This window comes from Papaver somniferum, chromosome 7, assembly GCF_003573695.1.
Source record: "Papaver somniferum cultivar HN1 chromosome 7, ASM357369v1, whole genome shotgun sequence".
NCBI classification, from domain to species: Eukaryota; Viridiplantae; Streptophyta; class Magnoliopsida; order Ranunculales; family Papaveraceae; genus Papaver; species Papaver somniferum.
In genome coordinates, this window is record NC_039364.1 from 161139498 (window position 1) to 161160608 (window position 21111).

The window sequence follows — 21111 nt, forward strand, 5'->3', positions numbered from 1 at the left end:
TCCAGAGCCCTAAACCATAATGCATATTTTTCTATGTAATTTCGAGGTGGACTTTTCACATGCTTACATTAGTTCCAAATAAGAATTTCATCTAAACTGGGGAAGTGTTTTCTTGAATCTCAAGCTATCTTAGCTTGAATTGAAAGCTACCTAGAGCCTTCAAAATCTTTAAATAGAGATACTCTTGCAATATGAATTTTCATTCCCCGAAACTCTTGTGTCCTAGTTTCGAAGCTAGAGTCGTCCTCTATAACCTAGGTTCTTCATAGAACTGTATTATAGGGTACCACTTTAAAGAATTCACTTAGGGATTCATGAAGTCTGGTCAGACTATATTTTACCTAATAGTTATTGAATCCGGATCTTGTTATTATTGATCTTTGAGGTTTTCATAATCTTGGATCAGAAAAGAGATAGATGAAATCACAAAGTTCTCTTCGTCTCAGACTTTGTGATTCCTCAAGATAGACATCTAAACTTTTTATTGGTTTGTTTGGATTAATTGTTCTTGAGAGGTGGTTAGTAATCCAGGATTCTCAACTAACTGAGTGTAAGTTTTCTGGATTCGTATGGTTTGATGGACTTTGTCTACTACAAACAGATATCCAAACCTAGATTGAAACATATCAAAAGAGAAATCAAATATATTTGTCTGTTAGAGGCAGATAGGTATCAAAAGTCTTTACTAAGGTTAAAGAAACTCTTAGGCTGTAAAGGACGTCAACTAACAGAATTAAGTGCGTGGAATATTGCGAGGTTCAAGAGATGTAAGGAACACGACTGCATTTGAATTGCTTGGAGGGTTAATTTGATCTGAACTATATTACATTCTGATAGTAGGCTATTGTTTGTAGCGGTTTACTATGTGTAGTGTTCAAAGATGGACGAAGTCTCGAGGTTTTTCTACAAGTGCAGTTTTCCTCATTAACAAAATTTCTGGTGTCTTATGTTTTTCCTGTTCCGCATTATATTGTTTATCTTTAGAATATGAATAACACAAGTAGTAAGTAATCAATCCAGATAGTTTAGGTTCTTATTATTTGAGATAAAAAACAAGGTTGGATTCATATTGCAAGTTTCATACTTGTTAGAATTCAGATCCTATTAATTTAGATACGACTAGATTGATCTTGGATATTGACTTTTGATTAGTCCAAGAACTCTTCTACACAATCAGGTACACAGACCTTTAGTATATACATATCGGTTATGGAATAGAAAATAAAAAACTCTATATACAATCTTCTCAAGGGATTTTACTTTGACCTACTTGTAATTGTATTAGGTTTTGTCCATACATGTTGCCGAACGAAAAAGTTGGTGGTGTACTTAGTACCCTCTCCTTTTAAATTTTCATATCATATGCCCAACGATGATACTGATCAAGTCTTACTGAGTCCAAGGGTTCGAAATTGAGACAAATTTGGTTGTTATATATCAAGGGTATAGGAAATTAGTATGATTAATTCTGTTATCATGTTTCTAAGTCCAAGTTTGTTAATTGTTAAAATGTACTCCCTCCGTTTCTTTTTAATAGGCTGGATTCTATAAATAAATTTTCAAAAAAATAAGCTGGTTTCCTAATTGGGAAAGTCCAATGTTACTTTAATTTTCTGGGACCATTTTTCTCTTAATTTCTTTTGATGACAAGTGTCATGTGGACCATTGTATTTTACTTCTTTTGTTGACAAGTGTCATGAGGACCATTTCACTTCACTTCTTTTATTGACAAGTGTCATGAGGACCACTTTCAATGATTAGTTCTCTTAATTTCCTTAAATTTCTCTAAAAAAAAACCCAACCTATTAAAAAGGAACGAATGGAGTATTTAACAACCAAATTTCTTAAACTTTTTTACATTTGTTTCGGTCAAGTCAAAATCCAGTCAATTATCATAACCCCACCCGAATCAAGTGATAAGGGCAACAAACGATAACATGTGAAAGATAATCATAGCAATTATCATGGCATTAATTTGGAGGTTTTAGACATGTTATTCAAAATCATAGCAATAAGATAATAGACAAAAATGTGGTCGTGAATCTCTTGATTAATGAATTTTACTATTTTCGATAATAAGAATACTGCCGGAATCGGAATCAAAATTGCAAAAGACTAGTTTTTATACGATTTGCATAAAATAGAAACGATACCCGTATATTTATTGCAGCAGCAGCAACAAAAAAAAAATAATCCGAAAGACAGAATACCAGGAGACCCGAACATTTTGTTGTTAAATGCTATAGGGTAATCGCACAATATTATTTTTTTCCCACCAAGGGAATAGCGTGAGTGCAAGGACTCCGGTAAAGACGAATGTCATCAGTGAAGATAAGTTAAACGCCATGAGTCAGCCATGCATAGGACAAGACTTTTCACAGTGATTCTGCAGAATGGATGTGAGACCAGTATTCCTTGACGAGCTGTGCATATAAAGATCCTTCTTCCTTCATCAATTTCATAGGCTCATCATATTCTATTATCTTCCCTGCGGAACGACAACGTTTAAGAGTTTTTTTAGCTAAACAATTAAATGTTGGGATCAACTAAAATTTCACTGTTATTACGTGTATACAAAAGTAACAAAACGTACCATCACTGATTGCAAGCACCATTGTACTGTCCATAACAGTTGGAATTCGATGGGCTACAGTAATAACTGTACAACTTGCAAATTCTGTCTGTATGGTTTTCTGAAGAATAGAGTCTGTTGCATTGTCGACAGAAGCAGTAGCTTCATCCAGAATCAATATCTGACTCCTTCTTAACATAACTCGTCCCAAACAAAATAACTGTCGCTGTCCCATACTCCAGTTTACACCATCTTGGTGAACTACAAAAAGGTGGCTGAAACTCTATTAATGATTCCAACCTAAGGAAGAGAAAAAACAAAAAACCAAGAACCTTAAATACTTGCCTGAGCTGTCCAAGCCGTTTTCTTTCTCTTGTACCGTCTCTCGAAGTTGACATTTATCAAGAACCTACATGCCTGCATTGGTATCCTATTGGTTATGCTATTTGTCAACTATTAACTATCTTCAACATGTAAGCAGCAGCAGAAAAAAAAAAAAACGCAACAGAAAATACCTCCCAAATTTCCTGGTCTGTATGTCGAGAAAGTGGATCCAGATTGTATCTGACAGTTCCCATAAAAAGTCTAGGATCTTGAGGTATGATCCCTAGGCGTGATCGAAGATCATGAAGCCCGATTCTTGAGATGTCAATGCCATCAATGATGATTTTCCCCCTCACTGGTTCTATGAGTCTGAACAATGCACCTATCAGAGTTGACTTCCCGCTGCCCGTTCGCCCAACAATCCCGATCTTGTGCCCTCCTACAAATGTGCAACTAATCCCTTGAAGAACAATTGGAGTATTGAGCCTATACCTGATCTGCTTGACAAAAACTTCCTTAGTATTTTAATACATGACTTTGCTTATTATAGAGATATATCACATAATTTTACATATACCTCCAAATCATAGATCTCCACTCTACCTACTGCAGGCCAACTAGGCATGGGTCGATTTCCATCTATGATTTCTGCAGCTTCACTAGGAATGTGCATGAACTGGTGTAGCCTTTCTACAGAAATGATATGATTTTCTAGAGTGCACTTGGTTTGAACGGTAAAAACAAGGAATAGGTTCAATGAAAGACCATAAGACAGTGCCATCCCGACAAATCCTGCCATAGGAAAGATTGGTAATCGAGCATTACATCAGCAGAACCCGCTCACACAAATCTATAGTTGATTTGATATTTTTGACTGCCTTTGAACTATAAATCTCTTGTATATGGGAATAGAAGTAAAAATACACCTACCAGAACCAAAAGTTTTTGCAGGAAGCAAAACAAGCACAAGGGCTGAGGAGCAAAGGATAATCACACAAAATATTTCTAAGCGCTGGCTCAACCACTCATTTGCAGAGAAAATGTGAAAACTAGGACTAGCATTTTTGTCAATGAGATCTAGATTCTCAGCAAAGAAACAATCTTCCTCTTGAAAAGCCCTTATCGTCATAGCTCCTGCTATAGATTCCCCAAGATGGTTTGCTATCATGGACTTGGTGGTTCCATTAATCCGCTTAGTTCTTTTGCAGAAGCAGAGTAGTATCTCTGTCTGGTTTAAAGACGACTTCAAACATAAGTTTTCTGTAGAAAACCACAACAAAAGCGATTAAAAAACGACTACATTATTCACTCTAGAAAACCGAAGAAGCTGCACCCTTGCCTCTTCCATCCATAACTTGCATAAAAGAGTGTTGCATGTCATTCTTTTTAAATAGGTAATCTAGATGGGAGTTTGTTTATGGCTAACCACTATCAAGCATGTTTATCCGCGATGTATGAATGTCATAGTAACATTTCGGAGTTTAAAATACCGAACGGTTTGGACTATTATATCACATTATAAACTTACTAGGAAGCTTATAATGCGTACTGTTTATGGAAGAGGATGATACTTTTACCATACCACCCAAAGGCTTACCTGTAAGAGAATCACCATATAGATCATCGGTATGGAAACAAACAGAACTTGCCAGGTAATAACAGCAAGGACTACAAGATTTGATGACACATTCAGTATAGCTAGAACAGCCAGAACAAAGCTGGCTGGAAGATCTAGGTCTACAATACTCAAATCAGAGGATACCTACATAATAAACATAGAAACATTAGCCTCACAAAGTTCTCAAAGGATATGCAAACATGCAACTTCGGAAACTCTTACCCGGCTCAGTATTCTTCCCATTGGTGTAGACTCGTAAAAAGCTACTGGTGCACGGAAAAGAGAGTTCAGTAGCTGATTAAATAGGGACTTTGAAGACGCCATCCCTAAAGCAACTGTAGAAAGAGATCTCAAGAGTAAAATGAACATTGAGCTACATCCTATCAGAGTGTATACCACAATCAGCCGTAATTTGCCGACTCGAGGGTTCTGAACATTAGCAGCCATCCAATAATTCTGCATTACGTGGCAAACAATAAAGATAATTTGGCATAGTACAGCTCCGGAGAAGTAAAAAAAGCCTTTGTGCTGATTCAAGTATTGTAGATACGGTTTCCACCCACTGTCTCCGGTTTCTCTCACTTCTTGCTCAATCAGCTGATGCTCAAGTGAATCTCTTGTCTGAATCCCGCAATAACCTTTCCCTGTCTCTTCGGAGGAGGTTCCACCCTTATCAAGAGAAGCTACCTTGATGTGTCTTTCAGAAGCAGCTGTGTCTTTGTGAGCATTAACAAGGTTACGAAATGCTTGGCTGGAAGACAACAACATGTGATATGGAGCTGCTTGTTGGATTTCACCATCAGACATCAGCTGCAAGGATATAGAAGCTGTTCAATTCATAAATGCATGAAAGATAATTTTAACTTTTGCTTTGCAAAATTCCGTTGACAAGCAAGTGCAGACCCACAGCTTATTTTGTTATTTTCTGTACTCTGGTGAATCATGTCGAACTCATTTTTAAGAAAACTAGAGGATTTGGTCTTTTCATGAACTAGCAAGCATTTCTCAGTACATAATTATTACCCCTTGATAGAGAAGTTGGTTCCTTATCAACCTCCTACAAAATCAGCTGCGAAGCAATCTTCAAATAAACTTCAATACTATCAAAATGCAATACACATGTAATGAATTGTCTGCAAATAGACTTGAGAGATACTCCTATATGATTATACCTTACAATATGTTAGTCAGCAACTTAAATCTATTAAAACCACACCAAATGACATTTATGTTTTAGCTGTAATGTACTATATGACACAGAAACATTTAGCATCTAAAACATGAATTCAATTACTAAAGGAAAAATATAAATCCTGCAGCAGGGCTATGTGTTGCTTTATTTCTCAACAGATTTTTATGCAGTTAATAATGAAAATGAGTAACCGGATGCAGCTTGAAAATTTTAAACGGTAAACTCACCAAAACAGAGTCAAATACAGGGAGAAAATCAACTTGATGCGTAACGAGCAAGACTGTCTTCTCTGACAGAGCTTCCACTATATATTCCTGAAAATTTTGAGCCAGACTTAAGTAGGAGACGCTTTCAAAAGCAATGAACAGCCAAAGATTCCAATTTCCCAGATGTATCCTGGTCATTCGAACCTTTCAAAAGCAATGAACAGCCAGAAGCCAACCACCATGGAAGGCGTGATAAGAATGCTAGAAGATATGGCTGCAAACCAAGTCGATATTATCAGACGGCAAAACGAGACGCTTTGTATCCTGAAGAGCATGATAGGTCGATTGTGGAAATAATCAGCGGATACCTGCCAGAAGGATCTCACCAATTTCAAGGATAATACGAAGGACGTTCAGTCTTTGGCTAAGGCTCCTACTCCTACCAATGAAGACGCAGACAGATCACGTAGCCATGTCATACAAGAGCAGAAGAGCAGCCAATTGAATTCTGCCGACGACAGGAGCTAAGACAGTTTCACAAGACCAAGGAAGGAGACTTACCAGGTGTGACGCAGCGTCTACACGACAGCGGTAAAGAGCCAGCCTATGAAGCTTTGTTGGAAAACATTTATCTCCAAACTCTCGTGGAGGTTCAAAGAGTCGTCCAACAGTCCGCAGCGACGACTGCTTTAATTACGAGAGAGGCGTCGGAAGAAGGGGAAATCTGCCAAGACGCTTATGGAAACGAGCAATACCCAGCCCAGCAATCTCATGTCTCCGCCACTGACACAGGACCCTCAAGAGAAATTACCCTTCAGCAATATGGTGGAAGTAAACGGTCCGCTCATGAATCCATGATCGCTCAAGCATCAATTCCGCCCTCGAAAAGAGATTTATACCAAAACCCACCAGAATTCCTACCGCAGCCGCTGATGCAAGAGAAGCCAGACCCAGAATATCCACGCTTCCCGTTGCCTGTCAATAGAGTCTTGGAGTTACTGGAAATTTGGGTGCAAGAGGGGGTGGTCCAACTACCTCGGTATGGCGCCCACCAACTAATCAAGAGATGCTAGATTCAAGATATTGCCATTATCACAGATTTATCCATCATCCTACCAGTGAATGCAATGCTCTGAAGCGCATTGTCCAAAGAAAGATAGATTCAGGGGAATTGCTACTGGGGACTAGAGACTCTTCGCCTTGCCGCAGGTCGATGTAAATATGTTACACGGATAATAAAGGACGACTAGGGACTTCTCGCGGCCGGGACAGTGTCACACAATAAATTTGGATTCACATCCTGAAAATTCAATTTATTGGAAGACCCTTAAGCGGGTAAGTTTTGTTGAACATTGTTTGCGCAACTCACGTTTTGAATGTGCTAGAAATCTGACACAGGCGCCAGTTCCATATTGGAAACAAAAGCCAATAACCCAATTGTTCTAAGATTTCATACCATTCCCATATTTTTCCCTTTTCATGCAATACTTGCCGTTTTTCCAAAAAATGGTTGCACTACATTTATCCAGGATTTGGATCCTAACATATCCCTTGATTTAAGTATCATTACTTTCAAAAAAAAAAATTTACTCACAAAACCGTCCCAAAAATAAGTCAGTTCAGAAAATCCTTATAAAGTAACCATCTATCAATCCAAAAAAAAGAAAATCAAACCATAAAGAGGCGTATTTTGCCTTTCCAAAAAAAACCTAAGAGAAGGAAGTTCAGAAAAATAAAAGACATTCAAGGGAAAATATCCAACAACGACTTGTTCCTCTTGGAGAAAACATCCTTCATGCTTTGAAGAGCCGCCTGTTTCAGTTTCAACTCTTGAGACAACTTTTCGATTTCCGCTTCCTGTTGATGGATCAAATCCGCGGAGGGACCTTCGACCGCTTCAGCCTGCAACTTTTGGATCTTGGAAAATCCTTCACAGAACCAAGAGGCGTTAAACTCGATGTCTACGCACATATCTTGGTGGAACTTCCAGGTTGAGACTACATCTCTAAAAACAGTGTGGCCAATCACATTGCACATGTCATGAATTGAAGATAAGGCTTCTTCCACACGCTTGAACAACGCAAATCGTCTAGTGATATTTTGGGTTGTGGCGATATGTCCATACCTTTCCCCTATTTTTCTATACAACTCCTCATATTTAACTGGTACACTAAAGCCTCCGATCAGCACGTTACCTTCAAAAGGAACCAAAAATGGAGGGTCGAAAGCCATGCCTGCAGCAGAATCCACAACTAACAAAGGTTCCTCGGCAACGATTGCGCCCACAGCCACAGAAGCGTTTTCCGTCATTAGGGACACATCAACATCTTCACGACGATCAATCTCCATCTCCAGATTGCCAACGGGTACGGTTTCCATGATTGGAGACACAACTACATCTTCATTGTCGTGAATCTCCATCTCAAGGTTATTTTTAGAAGCGGCTTCTTCCTGTAAATATCACCAGTTGAATATTTATTCTGTATAAATGAATAGTCCAAGAGGAAAACGTGTGGGAAACTCACCGACTCATCTGCGGGCCCACTGGACTGGAAGAAGACTCGTCACTACGCTCTGAAGTAATTTTTCTGTCACCATCGGATCCTGAGCTTTCTTCTTTGCTTTCCTCTTCACTATCAAGAGGCTCAGTATCGCCAGATTTTTCTTCGGAAGGTGCCATTTTCTAGCTACGTGCAAGTCTGGTGAATGTGTTTATCTTGTCGAGACCCTGAGTCAAAAGGGGAAGAGATTTTCAGTGGAGACAATTCAGAATATTTACATAATTCGGCCAAGTCAGGAAGAAGATCATACGTACTTGCATGTTGGAAGAACTAAAGGTCACGAGAGACGTCGAATCCGATCGGAAGCCACCTGCACGACTTTTTGATCTTTGCTCCCTTTAATGGGGGTTGTTCCCATTTGAACTAGGAGATTTCCGCTTAATCGTAGAAGGATCCCTCAACAAGGGGTGCTTTGCTAAAACCTTAGAGGAGGGCTTGCCGCGTGGATTTGTCACAACACCCTGCATGAATTGATGAATAACGAGAAACTCATCCTGCTAAAAGACATTATATTTTGGAGTCGTCACCGGTCTTCGTTCTGAGAGCAAGAAGGGAAGGCTTTTATCTGGTGCAAAGACGTTGTTATCAAGAACGGCGGTTAGCAATTCATCTGGAGCTGTCAGTGGGCGGCGGAATGGGACTCCCTGATCAAAGACCATATGTCGATCAGCCCTGTCAATGTTGTAAGGGACTACTTCACAAGACCCTCTGAAAAAAGATGGCACATACCCAGGTATGCAGCTTCGCAAGAACACAGTTTCTCCAATGCTCATATTCTCGTCAGCAGAATGAAATGTCACGTTCGAGGCGGAAGCAAAAGTGTCTGGTTGAACTATGGAGGCATGTACCGGAGCCCAAGGACGAAAGTTAACTGCATGCGCGTTGTCAAGAAAATCAATGAGATTTGAGCCAGGACTTGGACGCCTCTCCAACCAACGGAGTATCCTAGAGCCGCCATATGTATCAGGAAATGAGGTTTTCGGGGTAGGAGCATAATTTTTGAAATGCTCCCACAACCATGCTTGGAGAAAGGCGACATGGACGTACGAGTCTACTTTCATGTACCCATTAGAGACATACATGTCCGCTGCTAAGTGATCCAGATGAGTGCACAAGGATCCAAGGAACAAACTGTCGATGGGAAGAGCAACGCCTTTCGCTAATTTTATAGCAAATTTGATGAGCTTCTGCCTTATCTCCTTCTTGCCAGAGCCATCATCAAAAATGTATCTGGATAACCACAGAGATAAAAATGCAGCAACAGGGAGTGTATCATCCAGCACCTGATCCGACTCCGGCTCATCAGGGAACCATTCAGACACCCACCAGTTATGGAAGCACTCCGAACATATCATGTTGCTTTCGTGACCAAAGTGGCATGCATTTCTTCTTCTTCCTTAGACAAGATGACGTCAAAATTCCCAATTATTGGAAGACTCAACAGAACGGCTACGCTTTCCAAAGAAATGGTCATCTCACCCCATCTACATATAGCCGTGTGAGTTTCCGGACACCATCTGGAGATTAAAGTAATCAAGCCTGCAACATCTTTTATGATTTGAAGTGTCGCAGATGCCATGACAACATTCACGATTTGCTCCCAGTTAGATTAGCTCTTACATGGTCTCGGCTTATCATGAATTTCATCCATTTATCATAAGAGCGCAATGGACTATGACAGATTTTGAAGTCTATGGAAGAAGCCAGATACTCTTTCTTATGAAGGCAAAACCTCATTATACGCCCTGGATAGACTGTCATGGCATTCAGGAGGGTTGCCAAGAATTTGGGATGAGTCCTTGTAATTGTAGCAGGAGGGTTGCCACGAATTTGGGATGAGTCCTTGTAATTGTAGGAGACTTTGTAAAGAACTCATCATCCGCGTTCGGCTTGGAGTTGTTAGCATTTCTCGATGCGGCGGCAGAACTGCTTTCAGGTGACATCTTAACAAAAATTCCTTATGTTGCTTTCACTTTCAAAGTAACTACAACGGACCAAAACCGGAAAAGTTACTGCTTTGAAGAAAAACATGCATGGAGATTTTCACAAAATCTGGGTACAATAATCAAGAGTCAACAACAAATTTTATACGGGAAATTTTTCCTTGGCCACATGTCATGGCATTCACGGCCAAGAGGAATGGGGACCGATGCTCGCTCAAACGAGTACTTTCCGCGGAAAGTATGCTTTTAGCAAAAAAACATATCTTGCCACGGAAAATATGCTCTTGGCCAAACTGTGTCTTGCTGTGGGAATGATGCTCACAGCCAAATAAAAAAAACCTAAAGCTAGGTTTTGTGAGAGAAGTAATCAACGAGGGCCACCTGCCTATGCATTCTTGCTTTGCATTGGCTCGTTGCGATTAATGTTGTGGATAATGCTACTACAATACTACTAGAAAGGAGGAACTATTCATATTGAAGTGTTTTTACAAGTTCATGGAAGGAATGCCTATGGCTAGGGTTTACACCAACACCGAAGAGCAAACAAAAGGGAGGAATCTTGGAATACACACCTGAAATATGCTCGCCTGCTGTTACTGCTGCTGTTTCTTCCACCGAGCATGAATAATGCACCTTTGCTGCTAACACAAAGACGCGGAAACAAAGCCGACGATACCAAAAAAAAAAAAGAAGAAGGGGAGCAATGACTTTTATATGCGTAGCGCTTTTGGAGTTTGAGTAGAAGAAGGTTTCCCTTTTGGGTCGTGCATGGAAGAGATCAGCCGGGCCTGCGGTGTCGACGTTCCATGACGCCAATCTCCACGACCAAGACAACACCACGCTCCATGCCCTCAGCGTCATATCCAAGCCAGCACCACGCTCAATGCCATCCGTAGCCGAGCCGGGAGTACGCCAACGCCCCAAGTCGCCAGCGCAAGGACCATAGACCACTCGTGCCTCTTGCCAAAGTCAGTTGAATTCTCCCTGGTAATCTCCGCATGTTTTTCCTTTTTGGTTTCACCCTTATCTGTCACCATCTCATGCTTACCCCGCAACAATGTCACTGTTACGAGCTAAGCAGAGGATTTAATGTTGATGGTGGTTTTTAGTTCAGGGTTAAAATTGTAAAACCTCACATTTAATATGCCGTCATTCTGCAAAGAAACGGAGCCATGTAAATTGATGAGTGTTCAACCTCTTCACTGGCGCATTTATTGAGAAACTCAATATATTCACATGAAATTTATCCAGAATGGTGCATGTAGCAACAATCCCAGATATTTTGTAAATTTTGGCACCTTACCTGTATTATTCAGTTAATATAAATTTCTTTGAATGCTTTTTGTGCTATGTTCCCCAGCTGAACCCTTAATATTGATATGGCATGACGATTTGTGTTCACTCGCAGCAGAGTAGCACGAATTTCCAAATATCAAGGTTAAGGTCCCTGCATAAGAGTATTCAATCGGAAAGCAACTGCTCTCTAGCAATAAACTTAAAGAACTCTGTGCCAGCACATAGAATTCAATCAATTTTGTGATAATTCACAAGATTTAGATATTACCCTGGCTAATTCGCAAAAATTAGGGTTTTGCGCCGTGCGTAGTATATTAGGCATGTCGAAATTAAGCCTACACGAACTAGGAAATTGATCCGCCATGGATTAGTAGGTGCAAAATCCTACCCACAATCAGAAAATAAGGAATAAAAGGAGCCGCAGAATAGGAGCAGCAAGAAAGGGAGGTGTAGCCATGTCATAGGCCAGCCGGCACCACTTTCAAGTGTCCGTACCCCATGCTGCTCGAACCGGCCCCTATTTCCCGTCGACCAATCAGGTCGCCTTAAACCCTCCACACGCACATGAGTTGTGGCTGGGCCCATACTTGTCGACCCTATTTCCCATCGACCAATCAGGTCGCTTTAAATCCGCCGCACGCACACTAGAAGTGTGGCCACGCCCATGCTTGGCCGACCCCTCTTTTAATCGACCAATCAGGTCTCTCTAAACCTGCCACACTATTAAAAGATGCAAAGTTGTGCCAGATGGTCACAATGCCAAGTTGGCTTTCCAAAAGCCGCGCCGACATGCTAATTGGCATGCCAAACGTGCCACTTTGCCGCAGTAGCATGCCGATCGTGTCAACATGCCATAAATAGCGCGTCAACGTGCTAACCCACTTCTTTTTCATGGCCAAAAGCCATAACATATTCCAATTAGGGTATTCTAAACACGGCTATGCCTTAGTGGAATTAGTCGAAACCCTAATTTCCAGTCGTGGCCCAATTACGCTACTTTGGCCCTACAACATGCCACGAGCCATGTGGGACCCGCCAAACCCTAAAAACGATGCCATTCTATAATCACCCGTGGCCATCCTTGCGCCTGTGGTTATCCCCATATTATGGCCTGCCATAATTCCTTTAATGTGGCCATGGCACCGATTGCATAAAGCGTCATCGTGTAGCGGCCATGCCGTACGTGGTAATTAGGGTTTCGATATGCCAAACCCTAATTTAGCTAAAGTTTCCACGCCAACTAAGTCAAGTAATTCTCATATGGTCTTAAGTTTGATATAGCAACATGGCCAATGTTGCCAGAGCCATATTTGGGTCTAACACCAATATGCCAAAATAGCTGCCATGGCTACGCCAGGCGCCACTATACCACTGGCATGTCGCTATATGTCACTACACCATTGGCATGTGCCAATGACGCCAATGTGCTACCATCAGGCGCCAACTGAATGTGGCCATAATCAATGGCCACCGTTTCTCATGAGTTACGATCTCAGCCGTCCAAATTCGCCACATAATTGACAGGCCTGTGGCAATTTTTGGACGACCAACTAAGACAATCCAAATAGCATCACGTGCTATTCTCTTGTGGCAAGTATCCTGAATTTGACTTGCCACACATAGCAACCTGCTACATGTTTTCCATGAAAACACTCGACACATCAAACATGTCACAAACTGGGGGATGGTCATCAGGGTATTAGTCTGGTGGTTTACAGCGTGCAGCGTGCAACACACCCATTATAAGAAAGTGTCAGAAAGCAAGGCAGTTAGTGGCGGTAAGAAGTAGTGGGTGTAAACTAAACAGTTTCCTCCATGGTGGGAACGTGGTCTCTGGCATTTACACATAATCCCACTTCTCCATTACTCAATCACTCCCACCTTTTACGAGATCAGGGTGCGTTCAATATGACATATATAAATAGGTTTTACCTATTTCGACCAAACGACAAGTTTTGGTTAGAACAACAACACAGTATCCAGAAAAATACCAAATAACTGATAGCTTTCATTCCACAACCCAGTTCCAAATTCTGATACAAGTCATAAAATATCCACACCTTCAGAATTAACCATTCTGGTCTCAACACCTTCTTCGCTTCCCTCCCTAAGACCAACCCTTCTCCTTCACTTTGTGACCAAAGCAAGAATGGAATGACCATTTCTTGGTTTAGGCCAGGATTGTACAGATTGACCTCTCGAATCTAAAGTACTCCTGTGCAGTGCATTTGTTTTAGGTTTAGATTTGTCTCTCATCCACGCATCCAAATTTACCAAAATCACCAGAAACAGTTTTTACCCATAAACAACATGATTAAACACCAATTAATTACCCGATTAACACTAATTAATCAGGGGTAAATTAGTCATTATGTAAAATAATTGGATAAGGGGTTTTTCATTTTACTTAATGGTGACCCTTTTTTGTACTGTAGTCATAGGCCCCAATTTAGCCAAGTTGCCTTCTCAAAACGTAAACATTTGATATCCTAAAATAACTCGAGACACTTGTTTACTATGGAAACCATACACCAAAGAACGATAATTTGCGGAGGAAAAAAAAAATATCAAAAACCATATAACATGGAAACACTTGAACAAGAACATTCGTGCAATTTATTTGGGATGATGAATCTTTATCCCGTGCAAAACACTGTATAAATAAACAAAGAGAGAGAAATGCAGTAAACTGAAATTTCCCAAACTGAAAAGACACCAGCCCATGACTATTGTAAAGCAATGTTACCATTTGTTTTTGCTCGGGAATCAACAGCGACAATCACCGTAGAGTAAATGACAGAAGGTTCTGCCATGGCACCATTTCCGTAATCTCCACAAGCCAATCTCTTTGAAATGGGAGGGACCAAAGATATACCTAATTCACTGATTGCATCAAGATGTCGTTGTGTAAAAGGGCTGTTCCAACTGTAGGTATTCATTGCTGGTGCAACGAACAATGGCTTATTAAAATCCCAAGATCGTACAACACAGGTCAGTAAGTTATCACATAATCAATCCCCCAGCAATCTATGACAGAAAACGTAAAAAACTATCAGGAAAGTGTCATTATAACGAAGTAACGAATGGAATTGCATGGTGAATCAGTGATCACCTCAAAAGTGTTAAGAGATTGACTCCATTCTACAAGCATTTGCACTTACAATATGATGGAGGGATTATTAAAATCCAGAAACAACATATTGCAGAGAGGAGATATTACCTTTCCAAGGGTATTTGCTGACAAGGGAGCAATAACCATTACATCAGCCCATTTGCGAAGCTCAATGTGCAGTACATTATCCCCGATTTTCTCCAACTTGACCATTCATCCTCGTCAGTATGGATAACAACACCCTTCGGAATTGATGCTTTATCAATGAAATGTAAAGATGACTTGGTAACAACTGCTTTAATTTCTGCCCAGTCAGAAAAGCTATGCAAGAGATGGCCAAATTTTATAGAAGCTACACTTCCACTAGCAGCTAGAAGAAGTCGGGGTCTCCTTGTCCCTAAATTGTCTTTTACCACTTCCTGTTCTGAGATCATGGGCTCAGCAAAATCCATGACTTGATCAATCAGCACAATAAACCTTCTAAGACCTGCAGAAAAGCAATAGCATCTTCAATCCAAAAAATTAATTGTTTAACATACCGAATGCAGAACCACCATGAAATATACAAAAAAACTGCATATATTTGAGAGAAACGTGTACGTGGGGAAACAACTTGCTGCCGACTATGAAGAACATGGAAACTAACAGAAAAGCAAATAATCAACCTCATCATCATGGTTTCACTTTTACAATAGAAGCAACTAAGTTTAGGTACTTATATTTACGCCAAAATCCAAGCTCCCACAAAGAAACTTGCAGAAATTTGAGAACTAGATACTGTCAATTTGGAAGGAGTATAACAGAGTCACAGATGAAAAGCTAAACTTACTACTGAAGCCGGTTTGGTTTCTCACCCTCCTCTCTGCTAGACGTTTTTCCCAAAAAAATATCCAGAAACTTTGTTCTTCAGTTTCTAATATGTAGATGAAGTTAGTAGTATTTTGTTAAATCGTATGTAATTGTCATATAGTAAATAAATTGCAATCCCTATTTTGGATGATTAGCAGGTTAGGTTTCTTTTTTTTATATTTCAATCATTGTACTTAAGCTTGCCAACAAACATATTTTTTATTACCGTCTGTTTGCTGCTATAAACAAAATTCGTCCATTTTGTTCGGCTTACTAATCAATTTTTTCTCTACAGTTTCTGTAGTACAGGTTTTCATCAGTTTGAACAAGTATTTAAATTGACGAAACTGTTAAGAACAAAGACAAATTAACTTTGATTAGTGGTTTGTAGACTTAATTAAAAATTCAATTGGTTTGTCTCTTGTTGTCATTTAGACTAATTAATCGTTTGGTGGTCTTTCCCACTTGTTTGTCTAAAGGGCCAGTTACAAAAAGGCCAGTGCTACCCGCACGGTCGCGCATACTAGCTTTATAAGCTAGCGACTTGCTTGTCGTAGGATATGAAGATCTTTTTTTTATAATTTTTTTTTCTGACGGAAAAATATGTTTTCTCTATTTATTTCTATCGGTTTTCTCTATTTTTGAACCTGCGATTTGATACAACTATCAGATCCATCAAAACTAACGTTTACGAAAAGCCATAAACCTTTCTATAAATTCTTAAAGGTGTGGGGTGTCTTTCAAAAGTGGAAGTTCCTTTGCCTAAGAAGGTAAAAATAAGTCCCAAAACCTTTATTAGAATTTTCATTGGATATGCAGAAAATAGTAGTGCTTATAAATTTATGGTACGTAGATCAAAATTTTCAGATATTCCGCAAATACGATAATTGAATCTAGAAATGTCGTATTTTTTGAAGATGCATTTCCATGTAAAGATAGAAATAAAGATATGAGTTTAAGTGATTCAAATGAGCAATTGAGTAACAAGAGAACTTTTGATCAAATTGATGGAAATCTAATCAAAATAGTTCTAACTTACGGATTGACGTGCCTAGAAGAAGTAAAAGAATGAGAACTTCCAAATCGTTTAGCTCTGATTTTTTAACATTTTTGTTGGAAAATGAATCTCAATCTTTTAAAGAGGCAGTATCTACCCCTGAAGAACCTTTCTGGAAAGAGGCTATAAATAATGAGGTTGAATCTGTTTTGCAAAATCATACTTGGGAATGGGTGGATCTTCCCCCTGGTTGTAAACCTTGGGGTTACAAGTGGATTTTCAAAAGAACGATGAAACTGTTCGGTAGACAAGTACAAGGCAAGACTTGTAGCAAATGGTTATAAACAAAAGGAAGGATTGATGGATTATTTCTATACGTACTCCTTATTATTCACATTAACCTTGGATCTGAGTTGTCCCTTCAAGCTTTGTCCCTTCGACGAGGTCTGGCTAGCTTAGGCTGATTATGCAGTCACAATATATTGTGGCTATAACCTAGTCAAAACAATAGATAGTCCATGATTTTACTAATTCCTACGAGAAACCAAAACATGTTACATATGGAAATTCTTTATGGGTACTGGTCTGGTGGTTTACAACGACATGCGGCGTGATAACACCCTATGATGAGAAAGTGACAAGTAGTGGTGATAGTTAAGAGCAGTTAAAAGAGATAGTGGAGTAATGGTTTACAAGCTTCTGGAAATTTCCCTAGCATAATGGGAGTAGCTTTACCATTACATCCATGATACCCATTTCTCCATCCATTCACTACCTCCACTGCTTAAGAGGAAACAATGTATGACCCTGACAACTATAAATAGACTTCTTTGTCTATTCAGAAGACAAAATAAGCTGATCATTCTCAAGATCTGCTTCTTCCATAGCTCAACAATTTTACACACACACACAATTCATCACCACTGTGATTCCTCAACTTTCTCTTCTTTCCTCCCCTAAGATCAACCCATCTTCTCTCCTTGTAACCGAAGCAAAATTTGAACGACCATGAAAAGAAGAGGATACCCAAATACACCATAATATTTTAAATATCAACCTATAAGTATGGTTTCTTAAGTGATCGTTTATGGACAGAGTCAATACAATACAACTTAAGTCTTATACCTTGTGTGATTGTTTATAGACGAGGTCAAAACAATACGACAACAAGATATTTACTTGACAATAGTTACGGTAATAACCGATTGACTCTTAGGATCAAAATCAAGTAATTCGGATTAACGTACGTGTGTAATTTACTTAATTATAATAACAATTATAACGCGGAAAACAAAATAAATGACACGGAAAGATTTTGTTAAAGAGAAAACCGTAAATGCAGAAAAACCCCATGACCTAGTCCACTTTTGAATACTCTCAGAATTAAGCCGATGTACAAAATCTAGTACCAACTTCGTATAGTTGAGACCAAGTAGACTACCCCTAGCTACTTAGTTTCCTCGGTATCCCTGCGCCTTCGAATTCTAGAGTCACGCACGTGAATCACCAATCCTTTTGATCGTATTCCAAACAGTAAAGGATAAATCTTTTTGGTAACTACTTTATTCAATCTTGGTAATAAGATATTATGAGTCGTTGACAAAGGCTCCTCCGTTTAAACTAATAAACTCCTTTGTCTGGTTAGATCAACCTAAACTTTGATTACCGAAATAACCAAATTCTAAATTTGTAATCAATAATTATAAAACTCAAAGAGTAACTATAAGGTGATGTCGATCTAACACAAATAGACAATCAAGTCTATCAAAGATAAAAACGATTCTAGTTGGATCCCAGCCGATCAAGGTTTGTGCACACAATTCATAAGATACGAGAATAAGAAAAACTTCGTCGTCTTCAGAACTTCGTTTGTCTTCAATAATAACCTGCACAACAAAACTTGAATCCTCTTGTGATCAATCACACATAGAACGGAGTCTGTTAACAATGGATTATCACAAGATATCTTTATATCCGAAAATATTTCTAAAGATCCTATCGATACTTTGATCTAGTTTGAGTGAGCCTTATATCAGAAATGAAGGTTCTCAAGAATAAACAAACTAGGTGCAATCAAAGTTTCAACAACTGTTAGTCAATCAAATCAATAATTGAAAACTAAAATAACAATGGAATTATCTAGTTTCCTACCAACGGTACTCGTAGAGCTTCTTGATCCCACGGAAATCTTTAAACGAGCGGTCGTAAGAGATTTCACCTAATTAGGGTACTTTCTTCTTCAGATATACGGCTCCACCAGAAACAACAAGAATGAAGTTTTCATGGCTCTTAGGATAGTTTGCAAGAAATGCAAACTCAAGTATTTACAAACCAAGGTAGTTTGGACAACAAGAAAATTCCAAAACCAAAAATATTCTCAAGATATTAACATTAAAGTACCTAATTTAGGTTTTCCTATCTCCAATTAATTACCAAACCATATTTCTGAAACTCTCTTAGAAAACTTCTATTATTAGTCTAGCACATTAACTAATAATAGTTTCCAGAAGATATGCTTTAATTGTTGGTAATTAAAACATATATTATGAAAATCATATTTAATGATATTCAATTTTTCGGTATGGGATCACCCTTGGGTATCAAGGAAATTTTTTGAACAATTAATGATAAGAGTTATGTACATGTTCAAATATGTCCACATCTAGAAATTTCTCAGCAAACCCTACTTCCAAGCTTCACACAAAACATAAAGATATATGTGAATATTGGAAACTCGGTTTTGCTCCTTGGGATCGGTTATACCAAAGCCACAATGTAAGTTGTTATCGGTTATACCATGCTTCCCAAAATAGGTTGTGACCGGTTACACCTTGCTTCTCAGAGGTAGCTTGTGATCGGTTACACCTTACTTCCAGAGTTAGCTTGTGATCGGCTACACCTTGGTTCCCAAAAAAACTTGTGACAGATTACATATAACTAACTTCCCAAATTAGCTTGTGATCAGTTATACCTTGCTTCCAAAAGGTAGATTGTGACCGATTACAACTAAACTTCCCAATGTATCTTATGACCGGTTGCACCATGCTTCACAAAGTAGTTTGGATCGATTACAACATGCTACATAATATAGGCTATGACCGGTTATACCTCAAATCTCAAAAAGTTAAGATAGGTTCTACCTTGTCATCTTATACTGGTCATTCAAAAGATATTCAATAAAGAACCTGACCAATCATGATTCCTTTCGATTATGAAACAAGTTCATATATGTACTTCCTTTAAACAAAAGTTATAAAATATTATTTCCTAGGGTGAAATCGTACCTATATGTTACACATAATCAAGTAACTAAATACAAAGATTATGTTGATATCGTATTTACCAAGTTCCAAAAGATAAGCGTTTATACTTCATAATTCAATAATTTCCTTGATACTTTGATCATAATGTTATGACCAAGTCTAACCACTAGAGTATTATATATATACAACTTACCATGTTATGTTTTCAATATAACCTGACTTGAAAGATACGTTAGGAATAGAAACAAGATCAAGTCAATATTACCAAGTGAAAGGATGATGTCCTCGTTGTAGTCGTTACTTCTTCACATTCTTCAGGTTTTCGGAGTAATACTTGTACGTCTCAACATTCCTAGACTTTCTAATCTAACCTAAACGAAGTTGACTCTAGTATTTAATCAAGCGACTCTAGATGAGTTTTGATACTAAAATATGACAATCAAACTTGACATACCAATGCTTGGTGGGTTCAACTAAGCAATGCTCTAACATGCTATTATCTTGGCTTAGGCTTGTTTTGTACGATTTTGATCCTCGAACCTAAGAAAGTACTTCAACATTACATTGTTCCCTGGAACCAAATTTTAGGTATTAACAGATACCACATCACTGGACCTAGCATCACATAAAATATTTAAGTTTTAGAAGATCGATAATAGTAATATACTAATTTAAAGGTAATAAACATGTCAGATCCCGGTGAAAAAACCCAAATGGATTACCACTTACAAAGACAAAGGGAAATAAAAACCCAAGTTTGGATTTATAAAATAACCTTGACTAATTGATGATAGATGCCTTGGGAGTCGGCTTGTAATTTTGGTACATAAACAATGAGTATGACGGGCTTCATATCTTCTTAGTGATGGTGTAGGAGCAGGTTGTATATCCTGTCGTTATTTGATTAAAAAATATTGAGAGTATCGATTGGGTTTTCCAACGGTTCAGTGTTAGTAGGAAAAGAGAACGTGAATGAGGAGAAAAGAATTAGGGATAGGTTATGTTTTAGAAATCGAAAATGATATATGGCGCCTAGAAAAGTGCACCCACCCCCGATATTAGTTGTCGCAATAAAAGTGATAAAACTCTTAAAATGTAGACTATCAAAATTCTGTATAATTCTAGAAGCTTATTATTGGGGCTTTAAATTTTTCTTTTTTTGAGAGCTCGCAAGAGGA

At 38.8% G+C, this 21111-nt stretch overlaps 1 protein-coding gene and 1 pseudogene across 1 annotated transcript; both read right to left on the reverse strand.

The window, feature by feature from the left end:
* Window positions 1-2375: 2375 nt before the first annotated feature.
* Window positions 2376-8261, reverse strand: LOC113295457 (ABC transporter C family member 10-like). The gene is made up of 12 exons (XM_026543796.1): window positions 7701-8261; window positions 6724-6887; window positions 5934-6102; window positions 5097-5324; window positions 4737-4970; window positions 4494-4658; window positions 3827-4139; window positions 3474-3688; window positions 3088-3393; window positions 2918-2981; window positions 2594-2833; window positions 2376-2488 (listed from the first exon to the last, which is right to left on the reverse strand). Exons 1-12 carry the CDS (start codon window positions 8259-8261, stop codon window positions 2376-2378), a joined length of 2772 nt encoding a protein of 923 aa, XP_026399581.1.
* A 6177-nt stretch (window positions 8262-14438) lies between these two features.
* Window positions 14439-15732, reverse strand: LOC113295458 (annotated as a pseudogene).
* Between the last annotated feature and the right edge of the window lie 5379 nt (window positions 15733-21111).